The sequence below is a fragment of the Sarcophilus harrisii genome, chromosome 3 (assembly GCF_902635505.1).
Source record: "Sarcophilus harrisii chromosome 3, mSarHar1.11, whole genome shotgun sequence".
Lineage (NCBI taxonomy): Eukaryota > Metazoa > Chordata > Mammalia > Dasyuromorphia > Dasyuridae > Sarcophilus > Sarcophilus harrisii.
In genome coordinates, this window is record NC_045428.1 from 74,164,583 (window position 1) to 74,180,786 (window position 16,204).

Sequence of the window (16,204 nt, forward strand, 5' to 3'; positions counted from 1 at the left end):
AACTCAAAGTATGCCCTAATTGCTGCTCTACAAGCAGTTGCAAAAACTATCTCATATGAAGTCTCCTTAGCTATCATTCTCCTCTCAATCATACTAATTAATGGCTCATTATATTGCATATTGCATCTCATTCACAATTAGTTCCTTTTGTGTTTTTATTATTGTGTTTGTGCTCTTGGTCCAAATCTATAATTTCATTGCTGTGGAGAACTCCTGCCACATGAAAGCTCCTTCCATTTAATATAGTCCAGTAATTTATTTGGAAATTATAGTCTCATAGGCACACTAGGGGACAGAAAAGCTCAGTAATGTCTATGGTCACACAGAAATAGAAGTCAAAGATGGATTTATATAGGGTTTTCAATTTAACTATCCAATAAGCCCAGACTGAGTCAATGATCTAAATTGTTATTAAACAATTTTCTTAAACAATTGGAAGCTTATGCAATGAAACCAAAAGACAATTACAATTGTATGGGTAATTATAATTGTATGACTTTAAATTTCAGGCTGTTACTTACTCTCTTCAAATACAATTTTTTTTTTGCTATTCCACTAAGAGAGTGTTTTAAAATGTCAGTCTTTTAAAAAAAAATAAACACATTAGCATGATAAAATACTACTAATGGAATATACATATTATGTTTGAAAGGAAAAGTAAAATTCAGATATATTGCTATAAAGAAGAAAAACATAAAACAGAAGGAACAAAGCAGTTTTTTTGGTTAATGAATTGCTGAACTATATTTTCTACATCCTTCATATAATCTGTCCTACAAGCCCCAGGGAAGGCAGCTTTTATAGAGTAGTAAATTATGTTCATTTCAGACAGACATACTTTTATTTTTCTTTATCAATCTTGTATCACTTGAAAAATAGCCACATGCATATTACACTAGAAAGTCAATTCAGATATCAGCAGAATTATTCTCTATCCCCTGCAATTTTAACAAAATTTGTTGAGCAACTTTAAAAGACTGTTCGAAGGACTTGAAAATCTTTTTTTCCGTTTCATTCTTGTGAATGTTTCTAGTAGGTGTGAAAATGTTTTCAGAATGATAATTCAAATGATTATTTTAGCACATTAATAGAATGATTTGCACAATGAATGAATTATTGGTGGGGGGAAATTCAGGGACTAATTTCAACTTGTTACCTGGGCAGATAATAAATAGCATGAATTCAACAGGATAATTTGCTCCACCAGAATGCTACTGCCTTGATAAATAAAATATATAGAGAAATTTAAAGTAACTTGAAAGGAAAAATCTCTTACAAAAAGCAGGCATTGAGCTGAGTATTGACAAAAGCCAGGGAAGTTAAAAAGCAAAGGGAAAAGTGCAGACTATTCCAAATATTAGTGCAAAACCAGAACAAAGTGACAGGGACAGGAGATTCGTTTGTTTTCAAGAGAGAACAAGTCTTATTGTTAGATCATAAGATATGTGAAAAGAGTAAAATGCAAAAAGACTAGTAAGATAGGAAAATATCAAGTTATGAAGAGCTTTAAATACCAGTGGTCTTTATAGTAGCATAAAGAACGCTTTTCTTGAATGCTGGAAATCCTGAGTTCTAATCTTGATTTTACCAACTGTGATCTTAGAAAAGTCATCTAATCTCTAGGGGTCTCTATTTCTTCAACTGTAAATAATCTCACGATATTCTTGTGAAGATGAGATAAGAACATATCTGTAGAAAGATGTTATAAATTATAATATATCATCAAAATATTAAATTATTTTTATTATAAGATATTGAGTCATTACTCTCTGTAATGGGATGCTAATATCATTTAAAGTCTCCCCAAATTCCTAAAAGTTTAAACACATTTCAGTCCAAAGTTGTATCACAGATGCATGTGCTGTCTTTCTTTTTATCATATTCTTTATTTCCTAGCCTGATAACATAACTATTATTTTTTTTAAAAAATCTGCATTCATATACTGCCTTAAGTTTACAAATCACTTTCTAATTCCCTTATTTTAGTAATGACTATACTGGTATAACAAGATTAAAAGTAACTTTTCCCTGGTTAAAATAAAGCAGAGATTTGAACAGAGAAATTTTGTCCCTTTTTTCCCATTATACCATGATGCTGACTGAATTGAAAATTGGAAGGTTAACATTTTATAACATGTCATTTAAGAATGGAGGGTGGATCCTCAGATGGAATCAGAAGCAGTTATTTTCCCCTCATACTTTGACTGCTTTTAGTATATCTGCTGACCCAATCATTATAAGACCATGCTACTTTTGAATTGGTAATGAGAGACAGCTTGAATAGAACAACAATGAGAGAATTTCTTAAGTAGTAATCATAATAAATCAGTTGGTAATATATCAACATTAGAACAAATTAAAGAATCCTTTTGTACTTGGCTGTCCATCAACTCTAAGAGAAATTTTCATCAATGTATCATCTAAGCTACAAATCATTTAAAGGATGCCCACAGAGTTCTCTAAAGAGTTATCTTATATGCTACCCATTATATTCAACTTTTCCAGGTCAGATACTGACTTTTCTAATTAAAAATGCCAAATTTTATGAACTCTCCAAGAGAGTCTTCCAGTTGCCAGACAGATCAAAGACTTGTTTGCCATTTTTTTAATTAATTGTAGTTTTAGGGTTTTCTTTTGTTTTTTTTTTTGCTTTTTTATACTAGAGCTTTGTTTCATAATAAGGAGCTCACACTGAGTGATTTCTCCTGGCAATGTATAATTGTATCTTAGAAAAGGGGGCTCCTTAACATTTTTTTGCATCATAGATTACTGTAGTAATCAGGCAAACCTATGGCCTCTTAAGAATAATATTTTAATATGCATAAAATCCATAGAATTTCAAAATAACCCAATTATATTGAAATACAGTTTAAGAATATCTTGGGTATTGAGAGTTTAAGTAATGTACACAGGATCACAAAGCCAGTATGTGTCAGATACAGGATTTGCACTTGGGTCTTTCTTGCCTTTGAGTGCAGGATCTCTCTATTATATCAGCTCTTATAATTTAGGATCTTTCAAAGTACTGCTACAAGTTCAGTGAGATTATCCTATAATTTAAATTTGTTTTGTTTTGGTTTTTATTTAACCTCAAAAGATTATACAGTTTGATCATACAAGGTAGGATGCAGTAAAATTGATTTGGCTTAAGTTTTATTTATAAAATTTTAACACTTTGGAGAATCAATTTCAACATTTAGCAAACTACTATATTGCAGAAATGTTAGGTTAGAAAAGAGCTCTGGGACTAAATGATATCTATACATGAATTCCTGTTCCACCATACCCAAGAAAAGTCCAATTTTGAATAGCTTTAATCAGGAGTTAACACACACACACACACACACACACACACACACACACACACACACCTCCCTCCCCCATTAGGCCTGGATCTTCTGTAATTTCTACTCATTGCTTCTAGCTGTGGTTTCTGGCACCAGGAATAACATATGTAATCTCTCTACCACATGAAAGGTCTTGAAATATTTGAATATTATTACCTTTACATTCCCTACAACCTAATCTATACAAATATTCTCTTTGCCCAGGCAAAAATATCTCAATTTCCTTCAACAGATCCATTAAAATTCCTAGCTTACAGCAGTTGCAATATTCTTTCAACATGGGATCAGTGTTCTCATCCCTGTATTAGCACTATAAATTTTGGCCTTTATCATGTGGCTCTGTTCATAATGTCTGAAGAAGGAGGGTCTCTTGTGGGGAATTTGTGATTAAATAATTGTTTGGCTCCACCTATATGACTAGTTTTAGTTCAGCTAAAGTACTCTCTCTCAAGTAAGATTAAACTTGAGTCTAGGGTAGAGAATGAGTTCTTTTTCTCATGTCATCCTAAGGATGGCCCAAAGAAATAAACTCACTTTTATTCATTTAAAACTATTTATTGACTAATGATTTATGTCTAAATAAGATAGTAAAAAGAGTATGAGATATGGATCCCTACCCTCTATGAGCTGAACAAGAATTTCTATTCCTTTCTCAGTGATTAAATTTTCATCCTATCAGTTCATGTGTCGGGGATTTTAATGAATAAATAAACATTATTATTGTGTTAAATCAAAATATTAATTTTTTACTGATTAGTGTTAATATTTCATTTTGAATTTTGACGTTTGTTATTGGCATTTCCTTAACAGTTTCTCTGAATAAGAGACAGTATACAGATGGAGATTTTTATCCATATTTGAATTTGTAGATTGTCTTTTTAGAATCAATAATATAGAAAAATGTCATCTATGAATTTAATTCATTGAAAACTAAAGGAGTAGTTAGGTAACACAGTGGCTAGAGTACTGACCCTAGAATCAGAAGAACTTTTGAGTTCAGTCTCAGACACTTGACACTTACTATCTGTGTGACCCTGGGCAAGTCCCATAACCTTGATTGTCTTAACAAAACAAAAAAAGGTCAGCTTGAGCATTTTTAAAACATCTAGTATGTATCAGGTACTGTAATAGATTATAAAGATAAAAATGTAATGATCTCTTCCCAAGAAGTTTATATTCTGTTGAAATAGACAACATGCACATATATAGTTATATATAATATATAGATTAAAGATCATGTTGAAAAAAGACACAAGCAGCACAAGAAATCAGAAAACAATTCAGGCAAAAGAAAGTGACCCTTAAATGAAGTCTTAAAAGAAACTAGAGCTTTCTAAGAAGTGCAAGTAAGGAGGTTTCCATAGATAGGGGACAGCCAATGCAGAAAGGGAGATGGAGTGCTAGATATGAAAACACTTCCAATTTGACTGGACTCTGATGTGCAAGGTTAAGGTATAATAAAGTTGGAACAATAGGCTGCGGTCAAGTTTCCCACATAATTAAATGCCAAGCAGAGGAAGTTTTGTGTGAGCCTTAGAAGTAAAAGGGAAACATGGGCATTTTCTATAGGAGAATGATGTGATCAGACCAAAGTTTAACTTTGGTCTGTATCCCCCTGTATCATTTTTGGGGATTAAGTGAAATGTTTTTGTTTTATTTTTCTTAGATATAAACAAGAAATTCCATAATTCTCTATCGGGAAAAATATTCCGATAAAATGATCCTAAGATCATTTCCATCTCAAGTTCATAATATTAGTATCTAGAACAATTCCATTTCTAAATTTCTATAATTTTCCCTATTAATCATTAGAAATATTCAAAAACAAAAATCTGAGGACCAGTATTTGACAATCCTTTGAAGTACTAGTGACCTTCTCACTTCTATCTATGATCCTTTTCTTTTTTCTTATTCCAGATTTATCAATGCCAGATTTTTCCTTGTTAAGTTAGGTATGAACAATATAATCAAAATGAAAGGAAGAAAAAGCAGCAATGATTTATGCATATAAGCATTCTTTTTATTTAATTTTTAAATTAATAAAATGTCTAAACAAAAACATTGTATTTGTTCTGTCCCATTTCCATCTGAGGTGGGAGGGAGAAGAAAATAAAAAAAAAAAAACCTATATAGCAAATATACAGAATCAAGCAAAACAAATTCATGTATTAACATAAAAGTTCAAAATCAACTTCATATAATAAGAGCATGGAAAAATCCTGAAAAAGTCAGTTACAGATAATAGACTTGATTATAGGTTTGAATAAGCTTCTGGTTCTGCCTGAGTATGTAAGAGCAAACAAAGACAGCTTATATGTTAGGTCAGCAGTGACAGTGATAAACACAGTGAGATGAATGGCTTGATGATCAGACTCTTCAGTTGTTTTGTTCTCTAGGCAAGGCTAATACATTCCAAAACTTTTGCAGGGTACTAGAGACTTCCTTATCTGAAGCCACTATATTAAGCAATAGTTTACTTTTTGAGATGTCAGTATGAATTATGTGCCAAAATAAACCTAAGGAGTTCATATTCATCTGTGATTTGGAAACAGCCAGGGAATAGACAGAGAAATCCATCTTTGGTAATATGTGGGCAATTAGGGGAAGGAAAAAGTCAAGAATGAAGCCAAGGGTCTGATCCTAGAGAATATGATATAGCTTTATTTCAGTGAACTATAAACATTTATTAAATATTTTTTGTATAATAGAAACTGTTGAAGGTGCTGAGATATAAAGATGGAAAATGAGGCAATTCCTGCCTTCAATAAACTTACCTAAAGGTAATGCTAAAATGGGTCTGCTTTTGCTTGTATGTGCAACAGCCAATAATGAGATCAGACAACTCAAAAATTCCCTGATTAACAGGGAAAATAGCTCAGATTTCAGAAGTTGCTTCCAAAACATAATACACTTAATGTTTAAAAGAAAGATAGTTCAAACAGATAGATTTCTGGGGAAGTGTGCAAGATATCTAATTGTACAAATGAAGCATTTGTCAGTTGTTTGCTTGACTTGTTAAAGGTGTGCTAATTAAGGGTTTTTACTCATACATAGGAAGGCTAGTACAATTAGAAATTGATTGTAGTAATATAGGAAGAAGATATTGCCAAAGGGTTTTTTTAGACTACATTTCACAATGGGGAGTTTGTTGCTCTCCCCCTGTATCATTTTTGGGGATTAAGTGAAATGTTTTTGTTTTATTTTTCTTAGATATAAACAAGAAATTCCATAATTCTCTATTATAAAAGTTCCAAGATGAAAACCTCTTTTTATTTTTTGTTGTACTTTTTACATCTCACACAGAAAAACTCCATGAAATTTTTTGTTAACATTTTAACAAAAAGGCATTTATTCTGTCAACAAGTTTTGATAGTCACACAATGAAGAAAAAATTCATTTACTTCATGTTCAGAATATGTGTGTCCTTTCAACCTATGATTAATTTTTGAGACAAAAGCCAATTTTTAATTAAATATGAAGGGAAAAGGCATTTGACCTTCGTATTAGAAAATGACTAATATAATTTTTTTTAATTAGACTAAATTACTTTAAGTCAAGTCAGTCAATAAACATTTATTAAGCACCTATTATGTGCCAGCATTGTGCTAAGCACTAGAGAGACAAAAAAGGCAACAGGTGGTCCCTGTCCATCACAAAATCTAATATGTAAGACAGTAGAACAATGAATAGAATACTTGTTTTGAGGTCTGAAAGACATGAATTCAAATTTGACCTCACATACTTCTAGCTGTGTGACCTTGAGCAAATTACTTACTTTCTGTTTGCCTCAATTTATTCAACTATAAGATAAAGATAATAGTAGCACCCACCTCAAAGGATTGTTGTAGGGATCAAATGAGACACTATTTGTAGAACAAGAATAATACCTTGGACAGTGTCTGGTATGTCATAGATACTATATTAATACCTTTTCCTTTCTCCATATCTTTCTTTTCCCTTTAGCTAAAATGTTAATCTGTCTGGTCCTTGATCAGTCATCAAGGACTAATCTCATGAAATATCTTGAAAAAAGTTAAAAGATCTTGAATGTTTACTTAATAGCTTCTATTCCTCTGCCATCTTATTCACAGAACATCTCTCTTGGCTTTACAGGTGTTGGGAGCTTAGTGCTGGGGACTTCAAATGGATTTATCAAGCACCTATCTTAGCAGCAATTGGGGTGAGTTTAATGAATTTTAAATGTTTAATAACAAAGTTAAATTAACTTTTAAAAAACAAATGGTGGAGAATAAATTGTTATATAATCATTTCATTCTAGAGCAGATTATTAGCATAAAAATTGCTACATGAGAAGAATCCAATTCAAGGACTATTTTCCATGATATGTACAGAAAAGGACCCTGAGTATCCTGAAACATCAAATAAAAACTGAAACAAGTTTTCATTGTTTTGTTTGCTGGTTCTTGTGACTAGTTCTCAGACTTAATAAGAGATTAAGAATGTTTATCTTAATGTTAGATCCTATATAGTATTAAATACCTATATAATGGTAAGATTAGTATGTTTTGAAATTGCTCCAACATGATTCCCTGCATTTCATTGCCCCTCATCACCTAGATTTAGCATACTAAGCACTACTATCCAAGTCACTAGATGATATCTTGGATAAGTTACCAATTCCCCTTCAATGTTAAAAGACTAAGAAGTAAGTCTACAAGCATTTATTAAATACTTACTAGGTGCCAAGCTCTGTACTACTTGGGAATACAAAGGAAAATGAGAGATAATATCATTGATATAGAGCTTGGAACAATCTTAGATGTCATTTAGTCAAATTTAATCATTGTATAAATAAGGAAACTAAGACAGAAAAAGGTTGAATCATTTGTCCAAGATCTTAGAAATAGCCAACAGTAGAATTTAGATTCAACCAATTCCTTCTTGATTCAAATTCAGTCCTTATTCTGTAGGTTGCTGAAGGGCAAGAATTGTTTTTTTTATATTTTTGTTAACCCCCCGAACCCCCTCCACAACACAGCCCAATTCTAGCACATACTAAATGGAGCTACTTATTTATTTATTTGAATGTAACTTCAGAGTGCCTTCATTACACATTTGGCCTCTTTTTTTTTAAGAGTCTAGCTTGGTTTTCCTTGAGACTTAGGGTCATATAATTTTATTTATCAGTAGAAAAGCTCATAGGGTCAAGGATAAAGAGGAAGAAAAGAAAAATACATTATATATATATGTATACACACACACATATATAATTTCATTTTTCTTGTATTTTTTTTATTTTAACCTTAAATATAAAATAAGAAAAAGAAGAAAAAACATTGCCATATACACAGGAGCCCATAAGAGAGGATGTAATATAAAAATAACTTTCCATTTCAAGAAAACCTTTATGTGCTATTTATATATAAAATTATATAAATACTATAAATTATATATATGTACTATAGTAAATATAAATACTAATAAATGCTACACATTGTTTTCAAAACTGCCCAGCTTTTCTGTACTTCATTGTTGTTATTTTTGTTCTCGTGTTCACTAAGATATATTTATTAAGGACGAAGTTCTGCAAGGTCCTTTCTATAAGGAAGATAAAAATGCACAGGAGAGACTCAGATCAGAAATAAAATCCTAGGAGACCAAAAGTAAATCCAGGGTTCTGAAGCTCTTTAGTTTAACAGACAGTCACAAAAAGGACCACATTTGTGATAAGGCCAGTGTTTTTGCTGAGGCATACTGAGTGTTATCAGACTAAACCAGACTTCCTAAGAAAATCTCAGTGGATGGATTTTGGTCAAGAGGATGGATAACTAAAAGGTATGAACTTCAATATATATTACTTTTGGTATTTTAATGACATGATACATTATTACAGTGATAAACTAGGCTTGTACTTCATGCCACTTCCTTGAAACAATGTTACTGATTTTAACTTAAAGATAAACTTTTAATACAAAGATTGAATTTTTAAAGTAAATTTTTGTATTCTGTCTTTTTATATATGCCTCACCTATCAATTTCCCTTTGCTTTCCCTATATACTTTTATATTCCTTTATTTTTTTTTTTTGCTGTGGTTCACTCCCTTGTTATGATTTCTCTGTTTAATTGTATTTTTAAAAGATTATTTTAAAGATATTTCTTTTATTTTGTTCCCAGTTTAGAATTAAGTATAGATTCAACATATGATGTAAAGCAAAACTGATATAAAGCAAAATTGGGAATAGAAGTTGAATGATGAAAAGAAAAAAAATGAAAAGAAATCATCTTTCCGGAAAAGTTAATCTCACCAAAAAGCTTTAATTTTTGCTTACGTCCATAAAAATCTGCTGAGTTTTAAAAATGACTACGCAGAATATTAACACTAATGCAATTAAGGGGGCATCTAGAGTATTATTCACTATCCAGTTAAGGAGGGCAGACAATGACAATTTCAGAAATTTTCTTTTGAATGACTTCATATAGGAAATGGAAAGGAAAATAAAGGATAGCCATAGAATTGAGAGGACAGGACAGAGAAAGATACATTCGATGTTATTTCATATTTTGAATCATGTTTGGAGAAGTAAGAATCCCTCAGAAGGAAAAGATAATTAGCTCTTTTAACAGCCATAAACCTCGCTTAGGACATTTATTAGCATGTCCCAAAAATCTGAGTATAACTTAAAACTTTTACAACCTTTTTATCTCTTCTCATATTTCAAATAGTAATTCATTTTAAAAGATATGCCTATTTGATAATGTCTATTGGCTGCCATCTTGTTTCACAAACAGGACTTAATTTGTATCTTGATAGCTTTTAATGTATCAAGTTTGTTCAAAAGCAATCACTTTCTTTGAAAGTTATCCTGGAATATCCTTTTTAAAATGATGAAATTAAGGAGGGAGAGAAGAATGTACTGGGAGAAAAGAAAAGGAAGAAGTGTAAGAATAGTGTGAATTATCTGCCATAAAAAAAAAAGGCAAAGTTAAAAGTTTTTACAATGGAAGGGAAGAGGAAGAGGATACAGGGAATGATTAAACCTTACTCTCATCAGAATTGGCTCAAATAGGAAATAACATACCTACTCAATAGCAGTATAGAAATCTATCTTAATCTGCAGGAAATTAGGAGAGGAATGTGATATGAGAAGGAGGAGAATGATGAAAGAAAGGACATATTGGAGGAGGGAGTGGTCAGAAGCAAAAACACTTTTGAGGAGAGGCAGGGTGAAAGAAGAGAGAATGAATGGGGGACAATACAATTAGCAATAGTAATTGTAAAAAAAAATTTGAAGCAAGTTTCTCTGATAAGACCTCATTTCTCATACATAGATGGAACTGAGTCAAATTTATTTTAAAAAAAATAAGAGCCATTCCCCAATTGATAAATGATCAAAAGATATGATTGGTGCCCAAAGGGCTGCAAATTCACGCATACCCTTTAAAGGACTTAACAGCAACACTACTAAGCATGAATACAAAAAAGATTTGGGGGGGAAAAAAGAGCCAAAAAAGGAAAATGACTTATATGTACAAAAATATTCATTGGAATTCTTTTTTTAGGATAAGAAACATAGAAAAATTGAGGAGATGCCTATCAATTCGGAAATGTCTCACTAAATTGTGGAATGTGTTTGTGATGGAATATTATCATTCCCTGGAAAATGATGAGTAGAATGCTCTCGGGGAAAAAAGCCTGGGAATGAACAAAGTGAAATATATTATATGCAAAGTAACAGCAATATTCTAAGATGTCCAGGTGTGAATGATTTTGCTATTCTCAGTAGAACAATACTACCCTGAAGACTTATGATGAAAAATCCTATCCATCTCCAGAGAAGAATCTGATTATATCTGAATACAGATAAAGGCATTCCCTATTTCTCTCTCTCTCTCTCTCTTTTTAATTTAATTTTTCTTAGGGGTTTTTCTTTTCATTAGGGTGGAAGATCTATGTTTTCTTTCACAACTTGACTTTCATGAAAATGTTTCACATAACTTCACATGTGATTTCTTAATTGTTGGCAAGAATAGGGGAAAGAACCTTTAAGTCAAAAATCTTCAAAATAAATGAAAAAATGTTTTGAATGTAAATTGGGAGAAATATTTAATTATTTTATTAATTAATTTAAAAAGAAAGTTATCATGGAATGGATATATGTGAAATACTGAGTAAAGAAGATGAGGCAGGGACTTTTTTTTAATCTACTCAGTCATTTAGAAAAGGGTAAGATGTAAAAAGGAAAGAATTGAAAGGATTGAAAAAATAGGAAGGAAATAAAAAACAAATTAAAAACCTATGAAAAGTAGTGTTTGAAAAGACATGGAAGAAAAGAAATGGAAGAAGAAATGAAATTAGAAAGGGCTAGTAATTTTTTTAATGCTTCTCTTAGAAGGGAGGGGGAACACTAAAGAGAAAGGTAAAAATTTTGAGGGCAATATATGGAAATGGAACAAAGAAATGCCCCAGGAAGAAGCTGAAATGTTGAGAAGCCCCTAAAGAATGATTTTATGTATTAAAATTGATAGGAACTTACCATGAGATGATTATGAAAAAAAATGAATACTTCAGAAATAAGGTAGATAATATAAGAAGAGGGAAAATAGTAGAAAAAAGGAAATTTTAAAAATGAGAATTAAGCAAAGAAGGAATTTCTGCTCACTTCTGTGCCAAGTTGGTAATTGACTGTTTTAAATAAAAAACAGAAAATATCCAAAAATGAAATGTGCTAAGACTGATAGTTTGGACAGATTAAAATGGAGAGAGAGAGAGAGAGAGAGAGAGAGAGAACGAACACACACACAAAGTGGGAAGAATGGATGCAATGCACTTTCATTTGATACAAAGAAAAACTTCTTTCTATAAAAGTCATAAAACAGATATCATTTGTTTATATTTATATAAGTGCCTTATTGTTTATAAAGCACCATTGTGAAATGTAGAGGGCTGGAACTCAGAGAAGTATACTTGAAACAAGTGGAATTGATGAGATGATGGTTCTCTAGTTCACACATATTTAGTATGCTGTAATGATGTAATTGTAATAGGGTATATAAGGGCCAAGAGGACTATAAATGAAACATTCCATTTTGACCCTCTTCCTGGTGGCTCTGCTGCCTTCTGCACTCCTGCACTAAGATCAAGGCTGGTCCCCAGGTCCTCCAGAAAGCTAGCCCGAACATTACAGTGAAATGCAATAATTTCATTTAATTCTCACAACAACTATGTGAGATAGATGAACCAAATATTATTATTCACAATTCACAAGTTAGGAAACTAAAAGCAAGAGTTTTTAAGTGATCATCTGTAAATAAACAGGCATTGTACTAGGTTCCATTTATACAAGGATAAAAATGAAATAGCCCCTGCCATTTGTCTATACAAATTTTCGAAGGAAAATTTGTATAAACTACCTAGATGAATAAATAAAAATCCCGTCAGCAATTTGAACAATTTTTGGCATTGTTCTTATTTAGGATTGGAATATAAATTGATCTCTTCCAAATGTGGAAGTTTTCCAACTTTGGTGGTATGTTGAGTACACCATTTAGACATCATTCTTTTGAAATTTCAATGATCTCATTTGGAATTCTATCACCTCCAGTGATCTTATTCTTAGCAAGTCCCTAAGACTCACTTAACCTTTGTATCCAGGATGTATGGTTCTAGATCAGTAACCACACCATCATGATTATTAGTGATGTTAAGATCTTTCATGTATAGTTTTTCTGTGTACTCTTGCTTCTGTTAAGTCCCTAGAATTTTTGTCTTTTATCATTTCCATTTTGCATGAAATTTTTGTTTTATAGCTTTAATTTTCTGGAAATGATCTTTTGACTTTCCCACTCCAACATTTTCTTCTATTTCTTTAGATTGTTCATTTAAGAAAATCTTATCCCTCCTTGTTGTTCTTTGGAATTCTCTATTCAGTTAGCTTTATCTTTCCTATTTTCCTTTATCTTTCACTTTCTTTCTTTCCTTAGCTATATTTGTAAACTCTCATCAGACTCTGTTTTCTTGCTCTTCTTTTTTTGTGAATTTTTTTGTTGCTGTCTTCTGTACAATATCACAAACCTCTGTCCATAGGTATTCAGACATTCTATCTACCAGATCTTAAATCTATTCATCACTTCCATTTCATGTTCATACTTATATGATACCTATACAGTTTGATGCTCTATTCTACTTTCTTCAATTTAAGTCTAAATTTTGCAATGGCAAGTTCATGATCTGAATCAAGTAAGCTCCAAGTCTTGTTTTAACTGACTGCAAAGAGTTTTTCCATCTTTGGTTGCAAAGTATATTATCAATCTGATTTCATGTTAATAAAATCTAGTGATTTCATGTAGAGTAGCCTTTTGGATTGTTGAAAAAGAGTATTAAGTGTGTTATAACCCATAAGTTATTTAAACAAAACTCTTTTAAACTCTTCTTTATTTCATTTTGTATTACAAGGCCAAACTTGAATGCAATTTAAATTATCTTTTGATTTTCTACTTTAGAATTCCAATTTTCTATGAAGAATGTGACATCTTTTAGAGTGCTATTTTTTTTCTTTTTTAAGGTGAATTTTATTTTGATTTCTTTTAGCATGCATCATCTTCATAGCATACATTTTTATTTTGGCTTTTCATATTTTGTTTTTTTCCAATTACTTGGAAAAGCAATTTTTAAGATTTTTTTTTTAATTTTGAGTTCCTATGCCCAAAGGGCTATCAAAAATTCTTTTGCCAGCAGTATCTTTACTAGGCCTATATCCCAAAGAGATCATTAAAAGGGGGAAAGACCCCCTGTGCAAAATATGTGCAAAAATGTTTGTAGCAGTCCTTTTTGTAGTGGCAAGGAATTGGAAATTAAATGGATGTCCATCATTTGGAGAATGACTGAATAAGTTATGGTATATGAATGTTTTGGAATGTTATTTTTCTATAAGAAACAATCAGCAAGATGATCTCAGAAAAATCTGAAGTGACTTGTATGAAATGATGCTAAGTAAAGTGAATAGAACCAAGAGAACTTTGTGCACAAGAACAACAAGATTATGCAATAATTAGTTCTTATGGACGTGTCTCTTTTCAACAATGAGGTGATTCAGGCCAATTCCAAAAGCCTGTGATGAAGAGAGTTATCTGCATTCAGAAAGAGTACTGTTGGGACTGAATGTGGATCACAAATAGTATTTTTACCTTTTTGATGTTTTATTTGCTTTTTCTTTTCTCTTATTTTCCCCCTCTTTTTGATCTGATTTTTCAAGAGCTGTATAATTGTGGAAATATGTATAGAAGTACTACATACGTTTGGTATTTATTAGATTGTTTGCTATCTATACTACAGTGTAGTAAATTGAAGCCAAAAGTTGAGGTGCTTAGCTGTTAACTAAGAATTAGGGGGATAGATACCTTCCAGTTTAGAGGTGAAGATTGTTTATTGAGACTTCCCCCGGGACTCCCCACCTTTTTTTTTTCTTACAAGGCAGGGAGTCTCTGGATGTATGCAAAGGCTAGGTGATTTAACACCTGCTTAAGGCTTTGAAGGCCTTTGGTCTAGTTTGAACCTAAGCCTTTAAATGGGCTCTGAAGTATATATTACATTAAATTGCAAATTCGAAAAAGTAGCTTAAGTGCTGCCAGGGCTTGTTGGAGAGCTTAGCTTAATTAAAGTGCTCGATTTGTGTTCAGAGTGATACAAGGTAGTCTTGTAGTTCTTAGTTATGAGAGTATAATGACTAGGGGGGTTAGGGGAAGTAATAGGGCTGAGATAATTGCAGTTGTTGGAATTAGTGTAGTAGGTTGTATTGAGTTATTGTATCATTGTATTTTGGAGTTATTAGTAGATGGGAATATGGTAAGGCTGGATGCATTCGTATATAGAAAAATAGATTTAGTAAAGCTGAAAGGGCTATTGTTGTGGCTATTACAGTGCATTGGGATATAAAGCCAGTGAGAGGCGGTAGGCCTCCTAGGGATAGGAGTGTGAGGAGGATGATGATGGTTGTTGGCTGGAATTCAAATAGTTATCATTCTATTCTTTTTGAGATTATACCCCAGCACTGCTTTTTTACCCTTTTATTAGCTATAAGGGCTACTCCATTTCTTCTAAGGAATTCTTGTCCATGTTAGTACATGTAGTAATCACTTAAAATTAAATTCAGCTCTTCTTATTCCATTTAAGTTTACTGATATCTAAGATGTCAATGTTTAATCTTTTAATCTCTTGTTTGACCACATCCAGATTGCCTTGATTCAAAGATGCATGTTCCTATGTAATATTGATCTTTATAGCATCATACTTTCTTGTTGTCATCAAGCACATCCACTGAACTGAGCTTCTAACAGTTCAATTGGGCTTTGCCACAACCATTTGATTAGAACTGGAGCTACTTGTGGTCATCTGTTGTTTACTAATAGTGTGCAGGACATCTTCCAACCTCAGCGGCCCATCTTCCAGTGTTATATCTTTGATCATTTTGATACTGTCTGTAGGACTTTCTTGGCAAAGTGGAGTGGTTTGCCTTTTCTTTCTCCAGTGGATCATCTTTTGTCATGACTCTACCAAGACCTGTCCATTTTAGATTACCCTACATGGCATATCTTATAGTTTCATTGAGCTTGCAAACCCTCCAGCCCCAACAAGTCAGTGACTAAGGAGGATTTAAGCATTACTAGTTGGCAGGAATCTTATGTTCCAATTCTCCAATTTTGACAACCCTTTTAAAAATAATTATATTAGTTTTGTAGATGGAAGAATAACATGTTGATCTTTATTAAATCAGATGTACTATTCTTTTATTTAATTTGTTTATGTCGGTGAAAACACTTTAAAAAGCAAAATTCTTCCTCTTCTATTACAGTCTTTTTATCTTTAGGATAATTTTATTTGGACTTCTCTAGAAGAAAA

At 32.0% G+C, this 16,204-nt stretch overlaps 1 protein-coding gene across 1 annotated transcript in view; it reads left to right on the forward strand.

Annotated features, from left to right (window-relative positions):
• The window catches only part of PTH2R (parathyroid hormone 2 receptor), a 68,722-nt gene that overhangs the window by 24,377 nt on the left and 28,141 nt on the right, over nt 1-16,204 (forward strand). Inside the window, exon 6 of the mRNA XM_031963692.1 lies at nt 7,439-7,527. Within this exon, the coding sequence (XP_031819552.1) occupies nt 7,439-7,527 (89 nt within the window). The remainder of the gene's footprint in view (nt 1-7,438; nt 7,528-16,204) is intronic.